General features: G+C 33.9%; 2 protein-coding genes across 2 annotated transcripts; one reads left to right on the forward strand and one right to left on the reverse strand.

The window, feature by feature from the left end:
- Window positions 1–165: 165 nt before the first annotated feature.
- Window positions 166–13121, reverse strand: LOC132557845 (dnaJ homolog subfamily C member 16-like). The gene is made up of 13 exons (XM_060222374.1): window positions 13021–13121; window positions 12465–12531; window positions 10949–11148; window positions 10200–10333; window positions 9690–9874; window positions 8938–9201; window positions 8193–8323; window positions 7348–7546; window positions 6171–6362; window positions 4629–4696; window positions 2150–2296; window positions 1628–1795; window positions 166–792 (listed from the first exon to the last, which is right to left on the reverse strand). The coding sequence occupies exons 1-13, from the start codon at window positions 13119–13121 to the stop codon at window positions 390–392; spliced, it is 2259 nt and encodes a 752-aa protein (XP_060078357.1). The 3' UTR covers window positions 166–389.
- Window positions 13122–13475: 354 nt separating this feature from the next.
- Window positions 13476–27282, forward strand: LOC132557543 (ATP-dependent RNA helicase DDX19A-like). The gene is made up of 12 exons (XM_060222043.1): window positions 13476–13529; window positions 14493–14574; window positions 15008–15200; window positions 16541–16682; window positions 19480–19572; window positions 19890–19992; window positions 20490–20604; window positions 21261–21438; window positions 21890–22130; window positions 23284–23446; window positions 23867–24058; window positions 24714–27282. The coding sequence occupies exons 2-12, from the start codon at window positions 14515–14517 to the stop codon at window positions 24773–24775; spliced, it is 1542 nt and encodes a 513-aa protein (XP_060078026.1). The 5' UTR covers window positions 13476–13529; window positions 14493–14514; the 3' UTR covers window positions 24776–27282.
- Window positions 27283–27383: the final 101 nt, after the last annotated feature.

Consider the following 27383-nt stretch of genomic DNA (forward strand, 5'->3'; position numbering starts at 1 on the left):
TTCTTATTAATAGGTAATCTTAGAGAAATTAGTTCTTATTAATAGGTAATCTTAGAGAAATTAGTTCTTATTAATTGGTGATCTTAGAGAAATTAGTTCTTATTAATAGGTAATCTTAGAGAAATTAGTTCTTATTAATAGGTAATCTTAGAGAAATTAGTTCTTATTAATAGGTAATCTTAGAGAAATTAGTTCTTATTAATAGGTAATCTTAGAGAAATTAGTTCTTATTAATTGGTGATCTTAATTATCATGGCAGACAAATCTGACATTATGTAATTGCACATATGAAGTGGTAAAACTTCAGGTTCTTTAAATTCTTACTTGAAGTTTAGTTTATAATTTTGTTGTGTAATTTTTTGGATTAAACAAAATCATATAGACAAATTTTACTTAATCACCATTTCAGGCCAGTATGGTACTCGAATTTTCTTCACAGATCCATCAAATACTCGGTCCATCCAAGTTATGTAGCCTTTCAAAAGGTCCTCTACCATGGGCTGGTCTCCTTTGAAGCGTTTCTCCTCCGAATCTGATTCTTCATCGGTATCAAAAAATCCTATTGAGCTTGGTATGTTTTCAGTGTGTTGACGGACCCATTTCCGCACTCGTTTTGGGTGGTAGATATAGTAATAGTTTCTGAAACCATTAATGGCCAGGACAGTTCCCACACAGCTCTTGACTTTAATGTTTGAGAGATCCTGTTTGAAATCAACACATTCTTCTAGTAAGTGTCTGTACCATCCAAGGTAGAGATCCAAGTCGATGAAACCAAATGTCAAGGCACTGTACCTACAATGGTTGTAAGATTATAGATAAGTAAGTAAACAACAGCACCAACCTATTAAACAATATCTTTCTACCATTTCCATATACAATACATATAATACTGGTCCTCAACTCCACATCAGATATTGTCAAGTCTGGGGCCCTGGAGTATCAGTACAAATTTAGAATAATGTTTGATTTCAGATAGCTGGGGCTAATCTTTGACATTACAATTTATCCACTATATATAACTTACATACACCCCATATTTCTCCCAATAAAGTTATATTGTTATATCAGTTTGTTTTTTTATAAATTCTCTACATATTTAGAGATAAACAAGGAATCTATGTTATCTGTAAGCTTTTTTCCATTTTATCACTACATTTGTACATCTTTTACATCAAGTTTACTGGCCCCTGACCTTTCCTCACCAGGCACTACCAACACCTGTATCATACACTGGTGGGAATAGGTTGGCTACCAACAGTGTTGTTTAGAAATGTCCCCTTATCTTAACACTACAAGCTAAACAGAGTTACTTCCCCTGGACCTGATGTCCATTCTATACTTGATTCTGATGGTTCCAGATGCTGATTGCCTTCAGCAAACTTGCAGTAGGCATATGACATTAAGGAATTGATTTTGTCTGTCTCTCCAAGCCTGTAGACACCTTCCTCACTGACTTGTATCATTAACGCATGTGCCCTAAGATTAAGATCAAGGTTGTCTTGCTGGCAGTAAACAGCATGACTGTGCCAGTCAGTCAAGAGTGCCAACAACTTTTTGACATTCTGGTTTACATAGGACATTCCAAAATCAGAAGTCACTTAGCAGATACTATTCAGCTTTTATCTACCTTGTATAATTTGGGAAAACTAGTTCTCCAAAGCGGTTGAGCAGCCTCTCTTTTGATTCCTCGTCCACCAAGAGGGCAAAGGTCAACCCGGTCTCCACATTGACAATCAAGTCATTATATGACTTATAGTTGATCTCATACAAGTTGACTTTCTTGTTGTCTACAGAACTGAAAATAGGAGAAATTTCAAACTGAGCATTTTCTTTTACATGATTCTTGGATATCATTAAAAAGATGTTGACATAAACCTAATACATTTCTAAAAGTCAAAACACTGTTTCTGTATAGAAAGCAAATAATTCTCTAATTCAACTTAAACTGTTCATGTCAAAAATAGAAAAAAATAAATTTTATTAAAAGATTAAAATGAAACAACAAAATATTTGTCAGTAAAGGTTTGCACATACTGTAAATCATCTATTACTAGGAATGAGAAATATTGAAAGATAAAAAAAAATTCTTTAAAAATTCAGTACAGACAGATGGTGACTAAATCAGATTTGATAATCAATGATTACATACGTTGAAGGAGGTCTGGATTTCACATTTTTGGGTTTCTTTTCCATCACCTGCTCATGTTCTATAGCCGCCATTTTGTTCATGAAATATCCCATACAAAACATGAGGAACAGAGAGAGTAGGACAGTTCCTATTGTAAAACCGTCGTACCTGGGTAAACACACAAGGTTTATCTGTTAGTTCACACAGTAAAATGGTTGTACCTGAGTAAACACAAGGTTTATCTGTTAGAACCTACAGTATAACAGTCATACCTGAGTAAACACAAGGTTTATCTCTTAGTTCCTATAGTAAAACAGTCATACCTGAGTAAACACAAGGTTTCTCTGTAAGTTCCTGCAGTAAAAACAGTCATACCTGAGTAAACACAAGGTTTATCTGTAAGCTCCTGCAGTAAAAACAGTCATACCTAAGTAAACACAAGGTTTATCTGTAAGTCCCTGCAGTAAAAACAGTCATACCTGAGTAAACACAAGGCTTATCTCTTTGTTCCTGCAGTAAAAACAGTCATACCTGAGTAAACACAAGGTTTATCTGTAAGTTCCTGCAGTAAAAACAGTCATACCTGAGTAAACACAAGGTTTATCTGTAAGTTCCTGCAGTAAAAACAGTCATATCTGAGTAAACACAAGGTTTATCTGTAAGTTCCTGCAGTAAAAACAGTCATACCTGAGTAAACACAAGGTTTATCTGTAAGTTCCTGCAGTAAAAACAGTCATACCTGAGTAAACACAAGGTTTATCTCTTAGTTCCTGCAGTAAAAACAGTCATACATGAGTAAACACAAGGTTTATCTCTTAGTTCCTGCAGTAAAAACAGTCATACCTGAGTAAACACAAGGCTTATCTCTTTGTTCCTGCAGTAAAAACAGTCATACCTGAGTAAACACAAGGTTTATCTGTAAGTTCCTGCAGTAAAAACAGTCATACCTGAGTAAACACAAGGCTTATCTGTTAGAACCTACAGTATAACAGTCATACCTGAGTAAACACAAGGTTTATCTGTAAGTTCCTGCAGTAAAAACAGTCATACCTGAGTAAACACAAGGTTCATCTCTTAGTTCCTGCAGTAATACAAAGTCCTTATCACTATCATATGATGTCATCAAGAAACATCACCAAGAACATCATGTAGTGGAGCATAAAAGTCCTTGATATTTTTCAGACAAGAAAGACAAGCAATACACATTGTTGGTAACTGATAAGACTGGTGTATTAACTATAAGACTGTGATCTAAATTATTATTATTGTTGCGTTTTAAATATATTTTATAAGAACATATAAACTATACACCACCTAACCAACCGATATCCAGAATTTTAACACCAAAAAGTGTAAGTGTTTTCTTACTAAGGAAAATTACATTACAGTCAACAAGACACCCTAATCATTAATTCAATATACTGTGGTTTGTACAGATTTGTATTTCAGTATAAAATTAAGAAATGTTCATCTGATATGAATGCTCCATTTCCTTTGTATAATGTGACCTTGACTCTTTACCCTTGACCCAAGACCATCTTTATGTGATATGATGTACAGAACTTGATGTTATGACACTACTGAATAAACAGGAATCCGATCTGTTAAGGAATTCTCAAAATAAGACATTGATTTTTAACAGAACAAAATGAATTAAAATGGAAGAACATGTGGAACATTAACACCATATGCCCTCTCATCTCCCCACAAAAATTTTATGGACATAATAATTTGATTTGATGATAGTTGTTGTTAATAACCAGTCTTAAACACTTATACCATAAGCCTTTAAAAGAGAACGGAACCTGTAATGTTGACAACCTATGTGTAATAAACGCTTGTTACACATAATAAATGTACACTATTAAATTTAAACTTTATTTATTTTACAACAATTGCGAAAAAAGTTATTTCAGCTTATACTAATCACTCTTGTTGGCCCGGATGTAAGCACATGAAAGGTGTTACTGCCAGGGGAAACCGGAGAACTCAAGGAAAACCCCTCAAGTCTGGTCTGGAAATCAAACCCTCGACAGCTAAGTGAAAGTCGAGTGCATTACCACTGTGCTGCCTGGCCACCCAGGTAAGGCAGTGGTAACGCATAACATAACAGGTTCAGTCCTCTGCTGGTGTGAATTGAACTGTACACAATTTTTTTATTTGGTTAAATTAACAGAGCTGTTTCCTCATTTTAGCAAATAAAACATTTGACAACATCGTTAATAACCTCTTATAATCTATCATATCCTGACACCGATATCCTGAATACAACTTGTACGATCAGGTTAAAATTTATTATAATGTCTTTACTTCATTTTACTGTGACAATGCAAAGTTTATCTCCACTAGTATTAATGATTCCCATTGGCCTGGGATGAAAGTGAGCCAGAGGTCTTACAGGAGGGAATCTGCTGTATCCATGGAAACGGAGCTCACATGGTCAGACTGGTGTCTTACTGCCGTGCATCTCAACCAGCCTTGGTTAGGATAAAATACTTACGATGTGAAAAAGGAGAATACTCTCTCAGCCCAGTCAAGGAGTCTGTACACAATGCGCACCATGAGACCCTGTTTAATGAGATAAGATTCCATCCTTGACGAAACTCAAAATCAAAACAATAAACTGTACATAACATGAACTGCTGTCCCCTGATAAGGCTTCTAACCAAGTTTGAACTAAAAGAAATCAAACTAAAAAGTTGAATTTTTCCTATATAAAATCTTCCATCCAAGAACATTAGACAATCTTTGGAACTTCACTCAATTTGACCCATTTTTGACCCCGCCAATCAACCCCTGAAGGGGTCAGCCAAGGTCAATATGTGCATCTCATCTAAATGTCAGATTATATGATTCTTATCAAGTTTGAACTATTTCTGAAAGAAAAAGAAATTATGCTCAAAAATGTAATTTAACTATATAAACAATAGTAAATTTTCCCCCCTCCCCTGGGGGAATTGTGAGACAATGGGGTCATGAAATTTACAATTTTGGTAAAGCCTCTGAAAGCCTTTCCATCCATCTACCATACCTGGATTTGAGAAGAAAACTTTTGAAATTTCAATCAATTTGACCCTTTTTGGCACCGCCCCTCAGGCCCCTTGGGGTTGGGGACCATTTATTTACAATTTTAGCGTGTCTTTAACCAAGGAAGGTTTCCGTAAAATTTCATTGGTTCAGGTGTTTCCAGGAAAATGTTAAAAGACACATGAAGCTGGACAAAAGGGGATCCCGTTTATCACCCTGAGACTCTGTCTGAGGTGACCTTTCAACTTTAATGTTAATATGTACATCTTTTATTTATATCTATCATCATCATGAATTCCTAGAAGAAATTTTGTAATTGTAAAGGTACACAACCCGATAATGCTTCAACACACAAATCTTGGTTCCTTGAGCAACCAAATGTGTTTAAAAACTCAAGTCTCATATTTACTGTACACATTGTCAGCATATAGAAGATCAATAAAGATCATTAACTTGGTGGTTATGGAACTATATATCAGTTGTTTATCATGTAAATAAAATGTCCTAAATATAAGAGCACCCACTTATACATAATTATAGCTTTAGTAGAAGTACCCACAAACCCTATAGTGTTGTCCAGTAATAAGCCCACCTCAGTCAAAACTAAGAGTCTATGTAATGTCACACTGGGTTTTGTTTACGGTAAACATGGTACTGATTAAAACTAATCCAAATGTCACCACCTATACCATACTTTTTCTGTCACAAGCCCATGTGTAGTAATAACCTCACTCAGATCTATTTACAGTTTCATATAAAAGATGCCCAACATCAGTAATTAATCCCCCTGGGCTTAACATGCAGAACTATCCAACTATCCCCCCCCACCCCCTCCCAAAAAAAAGAAAAATCTTTTAATATTATAGATGTAATTTTATATCTCATCCTGACATAAAACAATTCATGGTATGGATAGTGAACCAAGTCTCAGTAACCTCACCATCAACCTTTGTCAGTAGACATGTATATAACTACCAATAAATCGGATAATACTCAGTACTGTCAATTTACATACCAAAGCATGTTCGTTATGGAACTCCGGTAAAAGAGTCTTGTACGCCAAAGACTGATCAGAGTTAAGGAGAAGCTTGACTTTCTCCTCCAGGTATTCTTCACATTCCTCTAGTCGATTTGGATCAGCACTCCATCCCGATTTCAGCCAATCATAGCTCAGGTGGTATATATCCATCCTCCATATAAGGACAACCTACAACAAATCAGGCAGTGATAAGAAGTAGTCTCATTATTTTCAATCTATCTCATCTTTCAAGTGTTTCTGATACTGTGGATAGAAAAACGTTTGCTTAGATTTCTTTCTCCCTCATTTATGACTGTTCAAATACCATATGTTGGAATAAGGGTATGATAATATCAGATGTACAATATTTATAAGAACGCAAAAACATGATTTTCACAAATCTAAAAAGCAGTCAGGGCACTGCAGGGCATGACAATATACACCCTCTGATGTCGAGGAAATATTCATGGTTTATTAAATCAAACTCAATATAATTATCAAAATGGTCATATTTTACGAGATGCTAAGAGAGAAAAAATAGTGTTATATATGTTTGGATAATAAATTAAAACATCTCCAGTTGAAAACAGAAGGAAGAAAATGTCTGGAGAAGAATACTGTAAACAATGAATACGTGAAAATTAATCCATGTTAATTAAATGTAGATAATGAACATCAATGTCTTAGGAATCATTTGTTGTTTTAAACCATTATAATGATTTACCTTACATACTGTTTATCGTGAATCTACATGTACAGTACATACAGCTGTAAGGCATTGTGTAAATATAATGGTAAATTCAATGCTATCATTTTTGACAAATGTATATTGATGTGAAAAGATATCATTGCTGTGTAGTAATCACCTTTAGTGAGTTATTCCTTTAAAGTCTGTATAAACCTGTCTTATTAAAGCTAGCATCATTTCATAAGTTTCTAAGCTGATTATTTTTACTATTTTTCAATGTAAGGTCAAAATAGAATGCCTTTACTAGTACCGACATCCTGACAGAATGATATACCATTGTAGACATGGACATCTGAACCAATGTGAAGATTAACGCTCTTCTGCACTCAAAAGCAGATGAGCTGAAAATCAAATTAGTCCATTCAGACCAAGAAAATCTATCAAACAATGTTAATTATATGTGGGAAGTAAGTCTTAAATAAATACCTTTACAGCATTTTTTTCAACAACAGATTTGCTTCCCTTTGTTAAACTCTTCACGAAATCCTTCTGGGTGTCTTCATATATGTAGGTAAATCTCACACGATCCTGTTGTAGAAATGGGGACCGTCGAATGTACTGACGGAATGATTCACGATAGACTTCATTATTTTTTGCTTTCTTTGTAAAAAGAACAATGCACAATCTGCAAAATAAAAGGAATGATTAATAATAAACAATACAATGTAGAGATGTCAAAAAAGAACAACAATTTTGTATAAGTATAATACCTCAATCTTTCCTCCATTGTTTAGACAATTTTCCTGGTAAGGGTTTAGAGGATAGAAAACCTACTATCATGATAATCTAAAATCTCAAAAGCCTTATAATCCTGGAAAACCTTCACAATCAGAAATATATAGAAAACTTCAAACCATTCCATGATATTCCCTTTTGCTTCAAACTTTTGCTTAACACACAGAAATATGAACCACTCATTAGTAAAAAAAAAAAAAAAAATTAAAGAATTTAACCTATTTAACCCTCAATATATTGGTACGTATGGATACATTTCCTAATATTTGAACCTTTTTATGCCATAAATCTGTGATAAATTGCAAAGCTCCATTCTCGACATACCTGGTACATAATACATTTGTATACATTATTTGATTGCTCTGTAAAGTGAAATATGCCATTTTACATCTTTAGTTTTCTTGAACCTCTAAACCCCTTAAACCATACTTATTACACTTACCAGTATGTTTAAACTACAGCCCACATTCCAATAATAATACTACCAAAAAATTCCAATTCTCAAACAAAATTACCAAAGAATCAAATTTATTTACTTTTTACGACGTGCTACACGTTCGATGGGGCAAAGCTCTTCAAATCGTTCTTGGGATGACAGTCTCGGCAGTAGCAAGAATTTGTTACTTTCAATAACTTCATTTAGTGTACTCCGTGACAACTGATGCATCTGTTATAAACAAATTAACCACATGTTATTAATCAGCTGATCTTGACTTAACAGTCACCTCTCTATATAGACAACTATGGTTTTGTATGGTCTTTATAAACAGGTTCAACTTTATCATACAAAGAAAAAAAAGTAATTTTGCAACAGAAGGAATGAAATAGGCAGAAAACATTTGCAGTAAGACCTGAATTTAAAAGTAACAGTAAAACCTGGACTTAAAAGTAACAGAAAATGACTTAGACTTACAGGAACAACATACTTTTGTAGTGACATTGACTGAGTAACTGATTAACTGATTATTTGAAATAAAGGAAAATGAAATTGACATTGAATAAGAGGAACTTCATAATGATCTTTAGTTCTGTTTTGAGGAGCTGAAGATGAATTTGTTTTAGATGTTTTTGCAAATGACTTTGATTTTAAGGAGCTAGATCATGACCTCAACCTTAAATAACTAGACAGTGACCAATAACACTTACCAAACAGGAACCAATATTAAGATCATTTTGATCACTACAAATATATTGATGAAGTTGAGAGTTGAGGTCCAGATCTTCCTCATTAAATAGAATATCTCGAGTGTGAATTTTACATATGATTATTTTAACACTTACACTAATAGTAGCGACTGGAGATGAAGATTCTTCATTAAACATGAGTAACGTGTCTCTGTGTTTATTAACTCCATTTTTCTTCATGATTTTCACAACGTCTGGTGATCCCGTATTTATATATGCAAATTTGACAAAATCTTTGTAGTACATTGCAGTGGCAAGAAATCTGATGGCAGGTTCTTCTTTCTGTCCTAAGATAATAGCCCGTACTTGGTTGTCTGTCCATCCATCTAGGAAAGCGTTGTATGTGCCATCTGTCAACTTCTGAATAACAAAGCAGGTAAATGTGAATTCATAGAGATCAGCATGTTTGATTGAGAAAAAAAAGCACGGAAAAAGACTAAATGTTCATTAAAAGATACTAATGAAATAACTTTGGATGTCAAAACATCATTTTTGAGTATTTAAATCTTGGCACATGTATCAAATTTTTAAGAAAAAAATCTTAAAATACCCAGTAAAATGTTTTCACATTTTGTACATTTTTGTGACAAAACCTTTCTGTGACATGTGTTCAGACAGAAATGACAGTCAGTGGAGACTGATCTTTCGAGGGACTGACAGACAAGCTTTGACAATTTGTAACAACAACACAGAAATTTCAATCTGTTGCTTTTTTGGCCAAATATTTACCAAAAAAGGAAACTCTGTCACATACAGGTACATGTTTCTACGTAAAAAGCTTTTCGATAAAATTTCCTGAATACTTGTAATAGAAATTTTAGAAGACAGAAAATCTGCCAATGTTTTACCCTTTCTATGAGTTTTGCTGGGAACATTTTCCTGATGAAGTCTCGAAACTGTTGAGGTCCTACATTTCCAGTGAAGAAAGTTGACCTCCCATTGACAATTCCTAAAATGGCTGGTACATGATGGACACGGAGTTCTGAGGCCAAACCAACGGCATGTCCTGCATGGAAAGTTCCAACACCAATTCCTATAGGAGAAATAAAAAGATCATACGTCACATGTGATCAAATCACTACAATACATATTCTGCAATAGGCCTATTGGAACCTCAGGGCTGTGATATAATCAACAAATCTTGTTTGCTTGCTGGGTCTGTAGTCATGTCACCAGCTAGGGTGAGGTGATGTATCCATGTAATAACTAGAGACTACCTACCTGAACAAAATAAAGGTGGCCTGATACCATGCCCAAGGACACAACTACGGCAGTACAGACCACTACTCTGATTCTTTAACACACATTCAACAGATGATAACTTTAAACAAAGCTAATGACACCTATTTTGTATTTACCAACAAGGTCAAGTTCTTTGATGAATTTCTCAATGTGGTGATCAATTCTTGAGCATTCGAAACAGAAATCTGCATAAGCATACAGGAAGTAAGGTTTACGGAAGCTCTCAGGCAGGATCTTTGTTTCGTACAACCTGTAACAGAACATGTAATAGTAGTTCTAAGGTAAAGATAAGTCTAAGCTTTAATGTGTAGTACTTAATGTTAGGTGCCTGACTCATGGTTTTTGACAATCTCTTGGCTAATACAATGTAATTGGGACATTTAACTTTACAAATGTCATTGTAACACAAAACAATGAGGGTGCTTTTTTAGATTTAGAATTGCTGACTGATATGTGGAATCATCTACACAAATACAGGTAGAAAAAGTGAACATCAGCTACATAAAAACTAACAGGAAATAATTTGTGAATACTAGAACTCTAACTTGTGAGCTATTGATATTATATTTCTATAAATTTCCATGTATTTATTTGATATGGACATAGAGGCCTTCAGCCTACATCCATCATTATACTATTTAGTACTAATAATTGCTATTATGGTAAATTAATGAAACATCTTATTTTCTGATAATAGAGTTATAGTTGAAATATTGTTTTGTAACCAAAGATTTGGAGTGAAACATGCATGAATCAGACTCCATGAGTTTGCTATACTGCAATAGCATACTCTACTTGTGAGTGACATTAACCAGTACACTACAACGTTACATACTATATACCATGTGTATATATCATAATCTACCTGTGAGTGACAGTATATTTATCAATGATAGATTCTCCGCCACCAAATCCTCCAAAATGGAATCCAGAACTTCTGAAGAAATTTCCAAATCCTTCAAAAGGTCCACCACCTTGGTGAAAGCCATGCTGTCTCTGAGGTTCTCGTGCAGTTGTGTACCCAAATCTGTCATACTGTCGTCTCTTTTCTTCATCACTTAAGGTCTTAAAACAGAAATTTGTGGGCATTATTTATACATTGTAACATCAAGCAAGAATCATCAACCAATCATGTGAAAATACACTGCACCAGACTACACAAAAATTATCAATCATATTGACAATTGTTTCCAGTAAATAAAGGAACAGCAAGTCTATTACCGTTCTCTTATCTTATTGAGACAAACTGATCTATTCAAAACTTTCTCTTACTCATATTTACTGCATTTATTTGACAATAAGGGTTTAGCCACATTATAGATAATATGTTTCATTGTCTAATAATAACCATATCCTCTCATCATGAGTAAGAAGTTGGTCTCTTGTGCTTATGCAGGGAAATAAAGATCTGGCCCCACTTGTATAAAACATCTCAACTTGAGATTTCCTCAAGTCGAGATTTTCCTCAGCTGATATCTTCTCAAAAACGGCTTGTATAAAATTTTCTCAAGGAACAGGAGGAAGGCATCGGCTAGGATGTCCTGAAATTCCTTGAGGAATTTTCATACAAGATATTTTCAAGGAGATATTAGCTGAGGAAAATCTCGACTTGTTTTATACAAGTGGGGCCTGGTAACTTGTCTATAGTGTATAATGCTGTATAAGGTCTGGGAAAATACATCATAATACATGAGTCAGTTCAGAAGTAGAAATTATAGAAATGAAACCAGGCCTTATAATATTATTGATAACATTAAATATAACTGTATTAAATTTAAAGATTCTGAAATAACCATGTCTTTGAGTAAACTCTTATTCATAAGTTGTTCACCTGATGGTATCTAGCTGCTCAAATTAAAATACATGTAATATGTGTCTCACAAAACAATCATTATCTATTCTGCAATAAAACTGGGGCCGGGGCCAACACAAACTTCTGACACAAAGTAGTTTATTAGGTCTAGGGGCATTAATCATGTAAAAGAATATGTATAGCATATGATGGCATTTGCACTGAAATAGATTTAGATAGGCTTATCATCAGAGAAGGGGATATTACAACAGAAATTGATACAGAAATTTATTCACTTTTATATATCTAATTTCATGCCAATCAATATGTTTTTGTTCAGACCAAAACAGAACACTGGTTTATATATAAAGCTGTACTTGTATATACACTGTGCCATTATATTTTATGAAGTTTTCACAAAGAACCCTAAAGCAAACTTATCATATAAAGACATTAAATAGTCTAAGAATGCTCAGAGTTTTCATGATTATCTATCACATCACTAATTAAAAGTTACAGTTGATAGCATCATGATTGGAACAATGTTAAACATCTGAAGATGGAAATGAAAGTGCCACTTTTTATATACCTCATATGCTTCATTTATTTTAGTGAAAACATCAGCTGCATTTGGGTCCTTGTTTTTATCTGGATGCCTGCAGACAGAAAAGTAAAAGCAAACTATTAGTTCACAATTTTAAACAGAATTAATAAATATACAAGTAATTACTCCAGCTGAGAGATAAAAACCGCCTCACAGTACTACCCAGGTATTTTTTTGTCAAAGTATTGAGACCTGCAACATAAAAATTGCTGGTGACCATTAAACATTAGCGGCCAAGCATGGTGGAAAATCAATCTCAGATCTACATGAATGTACTATCTGTACAAAGATGAGAGACAGGTTTGCTAACCACAGCATTGGCTTTATGCGTGCAGTTATTGACAATTTGATTTTGTAATAAATGTCTTTCTTTCTTTATGTAAGCTAAATATATCTCATTTTATATTTATTGTAAGGATGTCCGGAATATTTGAATAAAGTGACTACTTTCTGTACTAGACTATTTCCACTGAAGAAGGTGTGGTGTCTCGGGGAAGAGATCAAAGAGCATCACGAATAACTAATGGCTGTTTCAACTTACCATTCTCTTGCCTGTGCCTTGTAAGCTTGCTTAATTTCTTTTAGAGATGCAGTCTTCTTCACTCCAAGAACTTGGTATAGATCATCATCACCGTGTACCATTGATACAGTTCCAAATAGTATAAAAGCGAGGAAAAAAATCCATTTTGACATTTTCCAAAAGGCGATTTTTGGTCATTACCTATCCAGAAAACGAACTTCAGGGTCAAAATATACCTTGAAGTTTCCTTGAGAAAACCTTTCAATGAAAACACTTTATTGATTGAGATTATATGTCCGCCTCATTATTTTTAGTTTCGCATTTTAAACATTCATTCTTGTGTACGAATATTACCGAACGACTTCTTCACCGATTATAATAGCTGATATTTGATAATTAAGAAATGCAGAATAATCTTAATCTCAAACAAAAACACAAACCACATCCAGAAATACGAAAATAATCCTTAGCTTCATTCAATATTCGCCCATGCTTATTTTTGGAACGGAAAACAATATAAATTGTATTTGGTAAGAGTTTGAAATTTCAGTCGACTGATGACATTGCGTTATTCTGAATTATAAGTAGACGGAAGTTTCATACAATTTGTATTTACTAAGCGATACAGTCTGATAAACATGTTCTGTTAGGTCTGATTTCATTATTGTGGATAATACATTGTGTTTACACATTTTATATCTGTCAACTAGCCATTGGCATTGAACAGTAGGTATTTTCCTCACCGGGTGTAGATATTGGCAGACGAGACTAGTAGGCCTGGTTTGTAGGCAAAGTATCTTTCTCGTAACAATTTTGTACATGATCACGGATTTTCCATCGTTCAGACAGCCTGAGCGTAATATTCTTCGTGTTCAATATGAAAAAATAAGTCTGGGAGAATGACATTATTTTCTGAAATATCACGATCAAGGGAAACCCCATGTTGTTCTTTTTTCCCATGAAAAAGATGGTGTTGGTAGGTTAAGATTTTTCTTCTTCAATTTATACATTAAAAAAAGCAAAAGATTTGCTTGAATTTAATACTGACTTCTCTAGTACTTCGTATGATATTGATAAGGGACAGGTTTACCCAAGTGTACATATAAGTATCACATGTCTGTAATATAAAAAGCTTATGCAGAATATCACAATCTCTGTCACAACATCTGCTCTGTTGGATTTTATGAAAATTAGTCTTTTTTCTGTACTTAAAATGTCTTGAGTTTCAGTGAAATTCCATAAATATTTGCCCCTTGACCATGTGTAAACAGCCTCAGGCAATTTAGATATGGTCAACTAGCTACTCACTATATTGTAGAGTGGAGAAGTGATTTATAATTGTAACTCCATTACTAATGTAATTTTTAACTTAGAAATTATATCAATGCAACATTTCTTGAAATTGTTAAATAATGTAAAAATAACCTGCATGCTTTTAATTGATTGAAATCTTTTTTGCTAATTTCAAAGGGAATTCTAATTATTTTGAATAGATAATTCAATTTGACATTAGCCATGGCAGAACTGGATTGGGGAGCAGCTGTTGATCAGCAAGAAGTTAGCCTTGTCTCCCAGGTACTCTGAAAGTTATTGTTGGTCATGATATTGAGGAATTTTTGTTCTTAAATGATTATCAAAATTTCAAGAAACAGGATTGGTTAATTTTATATCATGATGAACACATTTAAACATGGATTAATGTGATATCAAATGATCTTTGATAATTAGCATTTGAAAATATGTTGTTTCATTTGAATATATGTATTTGAAAAATGATTTATATAGATATATAGCTTGGATTAATGTTATGTTCTTTTAAGTATTTATTATATTTCAAAATTTAACTTATATTTTAACATATAGCTATTAATGAATAGTGTTTTGTTGCCTAAAATGAAAAAAAATTGTTAAAGTCCTGAAATTTTCACTGATCAAGTACACAGTATGATATTTACTTCAGTTTTGTTTTATTTGATATTTATGGGACACACATGTATTATGAATGCAGGTAAAAAGTTTAGACATTAAAACTTCTGATGGTAAAGCAGTCGCTGCTCCTGCAGAATCTGCTAATACAGTCAACAGTGTTACAACAAATGATAAAGCCCCTAAAGTGACAGGGAGTGGAGAACCAGCAACAAATAGTACTGTCCTTGATAACAACAATTCATCAAATACAGAAGGCAGTCCTACGCATAAAGGTAAGGAGTTTTTATGTCAGCTTACAATTTAAAATGACTTAGATTTTTCGTTTAGTTCGTAAAATGCTCGTCAATTAAAATTACAGTTTTGCCTTTCAATCACTATTTTAAAATCTCTTTTGAAAGTAAAATCTAGAATTTTGACCGTCATAGGGCCTTTATTTTACATAGTTGTTGAAGTTTTGAATTTTTCAGACAAAGTTTGATAAAGACAGAAACCCACTCTGGTGTGTAGTTCCACTTGAAAAATAGAGAACTTCATTGTATGATAAAGTTTCATGTGTCATGAATAAGACTTAAGATATGTTACCCTGTTGTCTTCTCAGATATTGTAAAAAAAAAAGCAAAACCCCCCAAAAAATCCAAAAATGATGGGTTGATTTAATAAAAGAAAAGTCTTGAATAAAATACGTTGTAACTTCCCCAAACAAATCCTTCTCGAAATCGAGTTCCGACAAGTGGACTTAGAAATCAACACCTGTGGTGGCAGTTGTAAGCTTTGCGCCCCAAGCGTGTACACCTTGCATGAGAAGGCTTTGTACACCATACTTAACCTGATTGAGATAAAACATATTGTATAGTTATTTCTAACAACAAATTGAAACCATAGTGAACGAGTCCATCATTTCACCAAAGCAAGAAACAGCTTCAGATTAAGTGAAAATATGTACTGATACAGAGTTAGAAAGCCATAGTTTGGCATGCAAATCATGAGTAATTGAATAATGTTATTTTAACACATACAAATGAATGTATTAATGGAATGTGGTTTTTATACTTATCAACAAACAACTTTTCATGTGGTTGGTAGCAGTTTCAGTCAAGCTGACCAACTGTAGGTAAAGCACATGTGTTGTGTAAATACTGAAAGCGAACAGAATGCAAATGTAATGTACAGAACAGAATCAGTTCAATTATATCTGAGTCCAAATTGCTCCACTAGTACTTCTGCAAACCAAAACCTCCCTAACGCGACCAAATATTCATGGAAGGATGAACTGATGATAAATAACCAAAACATCATTCAAGCCTGTTTATAGTAGTGGGAATCGCTTACAGTGTTGTCTAAAGTGATTAAATACATTTAATCGGTTTCATGTGTCGACTGCAAAATAGTTTGTGCTGGTTTTTTTCCTTTTGATTTAAGAAGCTTTGTATTTCTTGATATGAATTTATATTTTCTACTTGTTGATTGGAATACTACCAATGAAATCCTTTCAGACTGTAAGCTGTAAGTTACCTGTAAATCATGTTCTTAACTGATTGATTTTTATGACATTTGATTGACAGCCCTTCATTACTCGTTGAAATGCTTGATAAACAGATTGTTTTTATTTCAGCTGATGAAAAATCAAAAGAAGAACAACTACGTAAGCTGGTGCAGGCTAAACTCGTCACAAATGTACATGCAGATCTAGAAATCCTACAGGCTGACCCTAACTCACCACTTTTCAGTGTCAAATCATTTGAAGCGTTAAACTTGTAAGTTGATGATTTTAGCTTTTTAGACGAATATCAGATGATGGACTTCTCAAATTCTGTCCTTAACTATTCCTGCATTGTTTTCTATATATCTTTAGAAGTGTTGAATCATTTTCAGATTTTACATGTAGGTTCGCTTTGCTCTCTAATTGTGCATAGTCCACTTTGTCTTTGAGTCATAGGTTATCTCATTTTTATGCTCCCCGAAGGGAAAACATACAGTCACCACTTTGTCCGTCTGTCTGTCATAATTTTGTCCGGAGCATGACACAAAAACTAAAAGAGGTATCAGCATAAACCTTTATAGGTAAATAGATCACAGCAAAGAAAAGTGCACAAAAACCATCACTCTCTTTTGAAGAATTTAGGAGTTATTGCTCTTTGTTATTTTTCATACTTAAATTTCGTCCCAATCGGGGAGCATAAGCCATCTTTGATGACTATTGTCTGAAGAAGTACTTCCCAAAGTTCTCTTTGGTTCTTTTTGATACCTAGTAGTGCCTTTTTGATTTTAGGTTTGCTTTAGTTTGGGTTAAATTGTTATATGTATGGTAATCTACAAATGGCCTCCTGTTGTACACAAGGTGAGTGTACATATTTTGGAGAGGTTGGATGTAAGCCTCATCATGATCATTTGGGACTGATGCCACCATGATTGTTCGTTGTGGAGAACATCACACCAGGTCACATCATACTGACAGTGGGTTAGACAGGGATTGGTAACTAATGTCTCCAGAGACACTAGTATGTCTTTGCCAGGGAACAGAGCCCAGAGCCTTACTCAAAGAGGCAAATGCTCAACTAAAGTCCAAAAGTAGATTATCTGCGAAAGGGGCAAACAATCAATGCCACATATTATGCATCATTTCTTAGGCAGTTAAGAGAAAATGTTAAACTCAAGCGCCGTGGAAAACTCATTGAAGGTGTGTTGTTCCATCAAGACAATGGCCATGTTCACAAGTCTGTCATTGCCATGGCTGCCATTAATGATGACGTCATACACACAGTTGAGGACTGTATGAGGTCAATTCTTTATAAGTGGCATTGAAGCCCTTAAACAATGCTAGCAAAAGTGTATAGATACTGAAGGAAATTGTGATGAAAGACAATGCAACATGTCCACCAAAAGTTAAACCCTTGAAAAATATGAGACTCACAAGTTATCAATCAGGACTAATAGCATTAACATTGGCAAGTACAATTCTTACACTCTACCTGTAGGGATTTCTGATTTTAGAACTGATCAGAAGAACAAAATTGTTGACAGGAGACCATCTTACATTTTGACATTGGAAAGAAAAATGGTGGTCGCCAAGATCCCAGTAGTTCTCTGCAGTTTAAAATCTGCTCAGTTTCCATTAAACTGTACCTAAGATTTGCTTTATCTGAACCAGCTTGCCTGGTAATAATCCCACCTGTCTTTATTACAGTTTTAGTCGATTTGCTATATCATTACTCTTTAGTAAATATAAGCTCCTTTGAGAGATGCATGCTGGCTCCTTTGAGAGATATAGGCTGGCTCCTTTGAGAGATGCATGCTGGCTCCTTTGAGAGATATGGGCTGGGCTCCTTTGAGAGATGTATGCTGGCTCCTTTGAGGGATGTATGCTGGCTCCTTTGAGAGATGTATGATGACTCCTTTGAGAGATGTATGCTGGCTCCTTTGAGAGATGTATGCTGGCTCCTTTGAGGGATGTATGCTGGCTCCTTTGAGGGATGTATGCTGGCTCCTTTGAGAGATGTATGCTGGCTCCTTTGAGGGATGTATGCTGGCTCCTTTGAGATATGTAAACTGTCTCCTTTGAGAGATGTATGCTGACTCCTTTGAGAGATGTATGCTGGCTCCTTTGAGAGATATATGCTGGCTCCTTTGAGAGATATATGCTGGCTCCTTTGAGAGATGTATGATTTCTCCTTTGAGAGATGTATGCTTTCTCCTTTGAGAGATGTATGCTGGCTCCTTTGAGAGATGTATGCTGGCTCCTTTGAGGGATGTATGCTGGCTCCTTTGAGGGATGTATGCTGGCTCCTTTGAGAGATGTAAACTGTCTCCTTTGAGGGATGTATGCTGGCTCCTTTGAGGGATGTATGCTTTCTCCTTTGAGAGATGTATGCTGTCTCCTTTGAGAGATATAGGCTGGCTCCTTTGAGAGATGTATGCTTTCTCCTTTGAAAGATGTATGCTGGCTCCTTTTACTTACATATAGCAGTAGCAGGTATAGAGCCTTTATACAAGCTACATCTACTTGTAAGAAAGTAAATGTATTGGTCTATGTCAGGAAATGTTATTATTACTTCATAACCATATTACAATTATTTTATAGTTCAGTGTATTTTTAGATAATTTTATGAGGTTACAGATTGAGCCCCTGTCAAGATATCCCAAGTTTTGGTATTAGTTATTGTCTTTAGAATATTTTGCAAGATGACAGTTTTCCAGTCTTTTTTCTGTTATGTTTGGAGATAATAACTTTTAAATTTGGTGTGGCTTCAATCTACCTGTTACAGATAGAGTTAGATCATGGTCAAAAACATCCAAATGTAGATGGAGTTCGACCTTTTTTGTCATACAATATTGTGTAAAATGTTGGTTTCTTTTCTGACTTTTAAAAACATTTTGTTCAGAGAAGAAGTAATGCAATCTAGTTTTGCAATACCATCAAGAGTTTTGCCATCAGATTCAGCTGTTAATTATCCGAGAATATTTGTGATTTGCAATACATTGTCAGTATGCAAGGGAGGGGGCGCAGGGGAATTAATTCCTAGTTAACATCATATTTTCCTTAATGAAATCCAGGAAGAAAGAACTGCTGCAGGGATTGTATGATATGAAGTTTAATGCTCCATCAAAGATCCAAGAAACAGCTCTGCCAAGTTTGCTGGCAGATCCGTAAGTATATCTTCAACAAATAGATAACAAGTTTGTTCTTTAAATATACAGAAAAGACTTTAAGTGGCGGATTTTATAATTTTAGAGATTTATTTTGAAAAAAGGGAAATGTTGAAAGAGTTTCATTAACTTCATAAAGAAGTTTGGAGGCAACTTAAAGCTTGTACTCACAATTTGCTACAGCAATTTCTGAAAACAACAACTTCTGGTGATCAGTGACCAATGTCTCTTTCTGCTAAATGTGTGATATCTACTGTAGTTGGACTGTGTTGGTTTCTGGGATGTAATAGATACATAACCATGTCTATTATTTTTAGTCCTGTCAATATGATAGCCCAGAGCCAGAGTGGAACAGGAAAGACAGCAGCTTTTGTACTGACCATGCTGAGTCGTGTAGATACCAACAAGTCTTACCCACAGGTAAAATCACTTAAAATTGCTGTTAATGAATCTTACTTGTTAACAAAATCACTTAGCAGATCTCACCCACTGATGAAACCACTAGAAATACTAACTCTGCATCAACAAGAGTGATTAATATTTAGCTATTAGTCTGTTTTGTCATTCTTGTGAAATTATTTTTTCGAAGTCATTAGTCTAACGTTCTATTGATGATTTGCTCCACAGGCTTATATACATTTTCTTTGAAGTCATTGAAATGCTCTGAGTTTGTTTGAAAAAGGCAAATCAGCTAATGGTAGCTGATAACGGGAATGAGTTTCGAACTGTCAAGAATTAGCAATGTATCATTACTTCATTTGAAAATGACATAGAAAATGCACTTTATAAGAGGTTTAAACAAGGAGTTAACTTTCATAGAAGATATATATATATGATTTTGGGTCCTTACTGATTAAGATTTTTAAGATTTTCATCTGAAAACCAATCCTATTAATAGTTGTTCCTGTAAATTTCAGTGCCTTTGTTTAGCACCAACATATGAGTTGGCATTACAAATTGGACAGAACATAGAACAGATGTCAAAACACATGACAAACTTCAAACTTGTTTATGCTGTAAGGGGAGAAAGAGGTAAGTCTGTCTGTATAGACCAGACTCACAAGTCTTGTTACACTTTTAGGACTGGTAAGTGAAGAATGTTAGATGCCTTTGTAAGAGGTGAGAATAAAGATTTTGAAGATATTTAGGGACTTTCCATTTATCTGAATTTTATTTATATCCAGAAGTGGAAGCAAGGGGTTGTCTGACATCTGACTGAAGGGAATTGTAACTTAAGATATAGGCATTATTTCAATTTTATATATGTACAAAATTTTCTTAGAGTACTTCAACAAATTTTCAAAAAAGCACATTGAATGTATATGTCAAACTTGGATATTGAGTATCCTTTGTAGGAAATGGGAGAATGAATTATGGAGAGGTTTTAAAAATTCAGAAATAATGTATTATTGAATGTAAAGGAAACAGGACAGTAGCCCCTGTATTTATCTCTAATTGTTCAACAGAATTTGAATTTTGGGTCAAATTTTAACCCCTGGCTTCGTACAGGATAAATTTCTGTATATTAAATTGACACTGTTAACATTGATGCATTAGAGCCTGGGATTTATATTGCATTACCATAGTGGATAGTGTGCCCTTATTAGGTTTATAAGCAGGTGTAATATACAGTACCTTTGACATATCCTTTATATCCTAGAATTATTAGACTTTGTGTCTGTTTGTAGTTGCCAGAGGACAAAAAGTTCAAGGTCATATCATAATTGGTACACCAGGGACAGTGGCAGACTGGTCACTGAAGTTTAAAAGCTTTGACTTGAAGAAGATTGATGTATTTTGTTTAGACGAGGCTGATGTCATGATTGCTACTCAAGGTCATCAGGACCAGTCCATTAGAATACAGAGGTAGGTCAAGGTCATATCACGTGTCAGTTAGGATACAGAGGTAGGTCAAGGTCATATCATGAGTCACTTAGGATACAGAGGTAGGTCAAGGTCATCACATCTTTGGTCTTCAAATATTCAAAATCAACTGAAAAGTTTTTATTTCCTATTTTAAGATTTTTCCAGCTCTGAATACATTTCAATTCACATACTATTTATGGACAAAGTAAGCCTATGGTATTCAGAATGTCTCATTTAAACAGTTCTAATGGAGCTTTTCTTTCAATTTCTTTAGTTCATATTTCATCTGACTGCAAAAAATAATGATTTTCCGTTTATTGAATGCACTTATTTAGAATAAGTTTAAACTAGCAACAATATGTGAATAAAGTAAGCTTTTGTTGCTTCAGGTTTGTTAGAAATTTTCTGTACATCTCATATTTATACCTATAGTTTTCAATTGATTTTTCAGAGGCCTAAGAAAAGATTGCCAGATGTTGTTATTTTCTGCTACATATGATGAAGATGTGATGAGATTCGCTCAAGCTGTGATTCCAAATAACCCTGTTATCATTAAACTGAGACGTGAAGAACAGAGTTTGGACAATATTAAGCAATATTACATTGAGTGTACGAATAAAGAAAGCAAATTCCAGGCATTATCAAATATATACGGATCCATTTCTATAGGACAGTCAATGATCTTTTGTGCCGTAAGTTGTTTTTCTGATAAAACATGAAGCTGTTTATCAGCAAATGTTTCTGATTCTACTTCTGTATATCATGAGATGTTTGTTGGTATTTTCTTTGGTGTTTTGTACCTAAGACATCCTTGTTTGTTAAAAAAATGTTGTTGGTACCACATATATTTAACAGGAGTACTGTATACATAATGTCTAGTCATTGATTAACTGTCGCCCATTTTACACTTCTGTCAATAGAGTGAAAAAATAGTAACAAAGTTTGATGTGACAATTGAAACATGTTTGCATGTACATGTATTGTAGGGCAAATTTTAAAATAAGCAAAAAGTGATCATGGAAAACTTTAGTGAATGTTTCCTTATTTTCGGTCACTTAAGATAACGTCTCATGTGGCATACTACCATTGTCTGTGTGTCATCCAATGATTAATATTTGACATTTTGATCTTCTGAGAAAACCCCTGGAATAAATTTTAATGAAACTTTGCAGAAACCTTCCATTGCTATAAGTCAACTAGAATTGTGAATTATATATGGTTCCCCCACTTCTCCCTCCAAAAAGGGTCAAATTAAGTGAAATTTCAAAAATCTTCTCCTCAATACCCAAATATTGTACAAAACTCTTCATCGATGAAATGGCAAATTTCATGATCCCAGGGTCTTGCATTTGCTTTCAAGAGAGATTTTACAGTTTATGATAGATTAAAAAGGAAATCAACATTTTGGAGTTTTGGAGTCTCCCTTTGTTAACTATGTGGTATCTATGATATTTGTTACTAGAACAATGGATTTGGGTGACTGTAATAGAACTTTGGCCTCTTGTTACTGTAGTTGTGTATGTGTATGTTACACCTGTTTAGATTGTGTTGGTCATCAGTTACACTTCACCAGATTTAAGGTAAAAAGCTTGTGTTAAGATATATCATAAACCCCTTCACAGTTTAAATTTAAAGTAAAGGAATCATGGGATGATGGAGCCACAAGTATATCTCTATGGATCCTTGCTATCTTTATTTTTTGACCTACATTTTTTAAAGACAATGATTTTCAAGAAATCTACATTTGGTTGAATGTGAACCCTGCTTTCATGCTATTTATAGAAACATTTTTTAAGCTTTTTTTATGCATCCTACTTACTTCAATCTTATTTGCCCAATGTTTAGACACGACAAACAGCTCATTGGTTGTCAGGAAAAATGACAAAGGATGGTCATGCTGTTGGACTTTTGAGTGGAGATCTTGACATTGCACAACGTGCAGCCATCATCAACAGATTCAGGGAGGGCAAGGAAAAAGTCCTCATTACCACAAATGTTACTGCAAGAGGTAAGATTGGCCGCTTCTCAATCTCTCCTTTCTCTAGAGCAGTTTTCTTCATACAATTGCTTTTTTCCTTTGACAACCCTCCTTTAAAGTCAATACCAATTAACTCCAAGTGGTTGAAGCAAAAATCTTGACGAATTTTAAATAAATATCAAATGAATTTTTGTAGAAATTATGTCCAAAAAAATGTTGGCAATTCCTCTGCTACCTAATCAAGCGGGCTAACTGATATTTTGCTCTCTACTTGGTAAAGGGAATATCATATTGTGACACTTTAAATTCAGAAGAATTTTTTTCTGAAATCAAATCTTAATTACATGATCACTGAATATTTGTCTGACATATTAATTGTCAAGAACGGACAAAAACCTCTAAAACCAACCATTAATGATTTATAATTTCCTAATGTGTTTTAATTTTCAGGTATAGATGTAGAGCAAGTGACAGTTGTAGTGAACTTTGACCTCCCCCTTACCCAAGACATGAAACCTGACAATGAAACGTATCTACATCGTATTGGACGAACAGGTCGCTTCGGGAAAAATGGAATTGCTCTCAATCTCATTGACAACTCCAGATCTTATGACACCCTCAAAGCCATAGAGAAATTTTTTGGTAAGTTTAAAACCAGAAAAAATCCTGTACCATCCTGCTATGAAGCTGACATATAAACTAAAAATTTGGAGGAGGGCCCACTAAATGACAATTGTGTTGCATTTCTACCATAATAGATGTGGGAGGGCATGGCCTCAAGCATGTCTGTAATGTAAGATAAATGTAGTATACATCCTACCCCTGAGGTTTGCAATTAAACTGAAATGTCTAGGTTAGTCTAAGATGTAGTGTAATGAACGTGTGTATCAGAAAATGGAAGTTCTTTAATTATCTGATGTGAAAAGTTATCAACTTTGTTACATTGTACATATTGTGTCATTATGTAGTTTACCATATTATCCAACAACCCAGTGAGGCCTGGTAAAAACACCACACTCCGTGTCTTTGTCATAGTATTACAAGCAATCACTATGTATGCTTGGCTTATTGCAAAATAGTAGTAATTACAAAACTAAGTAATTTTACTGAATTACCAGCGTATGACCTTTGTTTAAAGATAGATGAGATGTATTTAATTTAAAATTTGCTAATTATAATGAAGTATTTGTAATTTTAATTGTTTTGGTATGGACTGGAAATTCTCTTTGGTATAACCACCTAATTGATTTATGTTAAAACATAATAAGTATTATTTGTATGCTATTCTCCTTCACAGGACGAAGAATTGTTAAACTGGATGCTGAAGACATTGATGAAATTGAAAAGATCGGCACGTAGGACTGTATTTGACTTTGAGGATTTTAGTACTAAAGCTTACATACTGTTGTTATATCTGAGATCTTCATGACTATAATAAACATGAAGCAAACATGAAATGTTTGGTGCAAGTAAAAGTGGAAAAATGTTTTTAGATATTAATGAATATTTTAATTTGTTCTGATATGACAATAAATGAAAAATTGGATCCATAAAAATGCCAAACATAGTGAAGAATCAGGTCATGAGATACTGAAGACCTCATTCCCTTATACAAGTGAACATTTATTTCTTCAATTAATTATTGAGAAATTTTCTTACTCTGCTCAGCGTACATGTACAGCAAGCAGCCTGTTGAATGGCCCCTCTTACTATTCTTGTTTGTTCAGATGATAGGGCCTATATATTAACAGACTTCCTTCAATGAGATTTTTAAATATGACTTACATTTTGTAGGATTTCTCTTTCCTTCCGAGATGTCTCCAATTTGATGATTTTATCAGTTTTTAAAATGTTCTCATTGTCAGCATTATTCTGCTATTATAATACTTATATATATATATCATATAAGTGAAAATGATGTGTATTATCAATATCAATGAAAAGAAGTATGCTAGCCTCTGTCACAATGTGTTCAATGACTTCAATAAAAAGGACCTGTTAAGTAAAACAATAATCTGTATTGGATGGGGAACATACTGCAGCATTGAACAAGTTTCTAGTAGATTAGATTTTGCTTTGTATCAATTCGTTATTAAAAAAAGCTATTTATAATTGTGTTTAATTTCCGCTGGTAAGATATGATATATGTGTTACACTGAGTTTCTCCAAATACATTGTATATGATCAGAAAACTTCCTCCTTGTTATTGAATTATTTTATTATATCAGAATTATTTTATTATTGAAGTAGAATTTAACCGAAGCTTGGCCGTTCCACACTGTATATACTGTAAATCACTATTATTACACATCACATTAATATGTAAGGACAGTAAATTACAGAATCAAATCTCTTGCCTTTATTTTGATTAAATACCTCAGGATTGCATACATATTGATTCAGTAACAGATATCACAGTCTTTAAAACTCCATGTCTTTAATAACTCCTCATTCCCAAATTCAAAGTTATTTCTAGACCAGTGTTTGTGAAATCATTTATTCACAAATGTGTCTAAAAAGGTAAGTTTGTGAAGACTTTGTTGAATCTAAGTGATTTACAGTATCAAGTCATACTGTACCAGTAGTGTGGTTGTTTACCAGGTGTTATGACACTGACACCAAACATGTAATCAAATTCTTTCAGTTTGTAATTGGCCACGGCAAGGTATAAAAAAAAAGTGCTATCTTTTGATGGAAGTTAGTTCATACCATTTAATGCAATTGTGTTGTATTTAATTTTGTCATAACAGAACAATGAAAATAAAATTGAAAATGATTTACTTCATATCTGAAATGCTAAATGGTTGTAAAAACTAGAACACTCTGGAGGCAATGTCATTGCCCTGTGATTGGTCTCTCAGATATGTAGAAACTGATGTAGATCTGACAGTGCAATATTTTTGTAAACATTTGTTTGATAAGACATGTTACGTTCCCTGCTAAGTACTGTTTCCTTGGTTTTTATTCACTATATGTAATAATTCCAGTTGATATCAGCTCTCTCTTTCAACAACTTACAGACATTGAGCTTTTCATCCTGTCAGATTGGCAGTTTTGTTTTAAAATGTTAGATTTTGAATGTTCAGTGTATCTCAGTGCATTGAATAAACCTGTATATCTTCCATGTTTCATAATTTATGTCATTTTCAAGCAACTCTCCTGAAAACTTTTAATTATTGAAATATTTTACCCATTTTGAAATGAATCCAGTTTTTGTATACTTATTCTCCTTTATTCTGAAGTCCATCATTCTGTTTCTAAATTCTTTGTTAAACTTGTCACTGAAGATAGTACTGGAAATCTTGTCTTTAACCTGCAGACAGTTGTATGTTACTAGCCAGTAATATTGATTGGATTGATGAAAGCCTGTGTGGGTATCATTATCTCTGCATTTCAAGGGAGATAAGTCTAACACAAGCGTAAAATATCAAAAATGTCAAAAAGAGGATATTAAAAGTAAAGGTGAATGAAGGAACCCTACAAAATTTCAAATATGTATGTTGATGTTGATGGACAGTAGATCTTTTTCAATATGTGTGGCTACATGTAGTCAAAGGTGAATTATACATGGGAGTTTGGATTGAAATGGACATTCCTGATAAAAGAATTTTTATGAGTTATAGCAAAAGGGTTTTTTACTTGTGGAAAAAGTCTTTAGTAAAACAATCTTTAAAGACAGGGGATTGATGGGGTTTACAAGATGTATAGAAAATAGACATTCATGTTTTGTTGCTTCTTGTTTAAATCAAATGATTCTACGAAACCACATTTGCACAACAATTGTATATGTATAAATGTAAATGTCCTGTTCATTATTTTTATGTCATGATCATCACAGACGTCAATAAAGCTCTAAGTTGCATGCATCTGTATCTTATTTCATCAGCTTTTAACCATAACATCTAAAATGTTCAATACCGTAACAATCATTTTTACACTTTTCAATAATAAGCCTTAAGGTAGATAT

The sequence above is a fragment of the Ylistrum balloti genome, unplaced genomic scaffold, assembly GCF_031769215.1.
Source record: "Ylistrum balloti isolate Yb309-2 unplaced genomic scaffold, AGI_CSIRO_Ybal_v1 Utg369656, whole genome shotgun sequence".
Taxonomy (NCBI): domain Eukaryota; kingdom Metazoa; phylum Mollusca; class Bivalvia; order Pectinida; family Pectinidae; genus Ylistrum; species Ylistrum balloti.

Bases quoted from the DNA above. Each gene is read 5' to 3' on its own strand.
- LOC132557845 (XM_060222374.1), bottom strand. From the start codon at position 13,121: ATGGTACACGGTGATGATGATCTATACCAAGTTCTTGGAGTGAAGAAG. The intron at 8,324-8,937 runs GTAAGTGTTAAA...TGTTTATAACAG, and splicing joins CTCCAGTCGCTACTATTAGT to ATGCATCAGTTGTCACGGAG. The intron at 7,547-8,192 runs GTAAATAAATTT...TTTATTTTGCAG, and splicing joins CGTGTAGCACGTCGTAAAAA to ATTGTGCATTGTTCTTTTTA.
- LOC132557543 (XM_060222043.1), top strand. From the start codon at position 14,515: ATGGCAGAACTGGATTGGGGAGCAGCTGTTGATCAGCAAGAAGTTAGC. The intron at 19,573-19,889 runs GTAAGTATATCT...TATTATTTTTAG, and splicing joins CCAAGTTTGCTGGCAGATCC to TCCTGTCAATATGATAGCCC. The intron at 20,605-21,260 runs GTAAGTCTGTCT...GTCTGTTTGTAG, and splicing joins TGCTGTAAGGGGAGAAAGAG to TTGCCAGAGGACAAAAAGTT.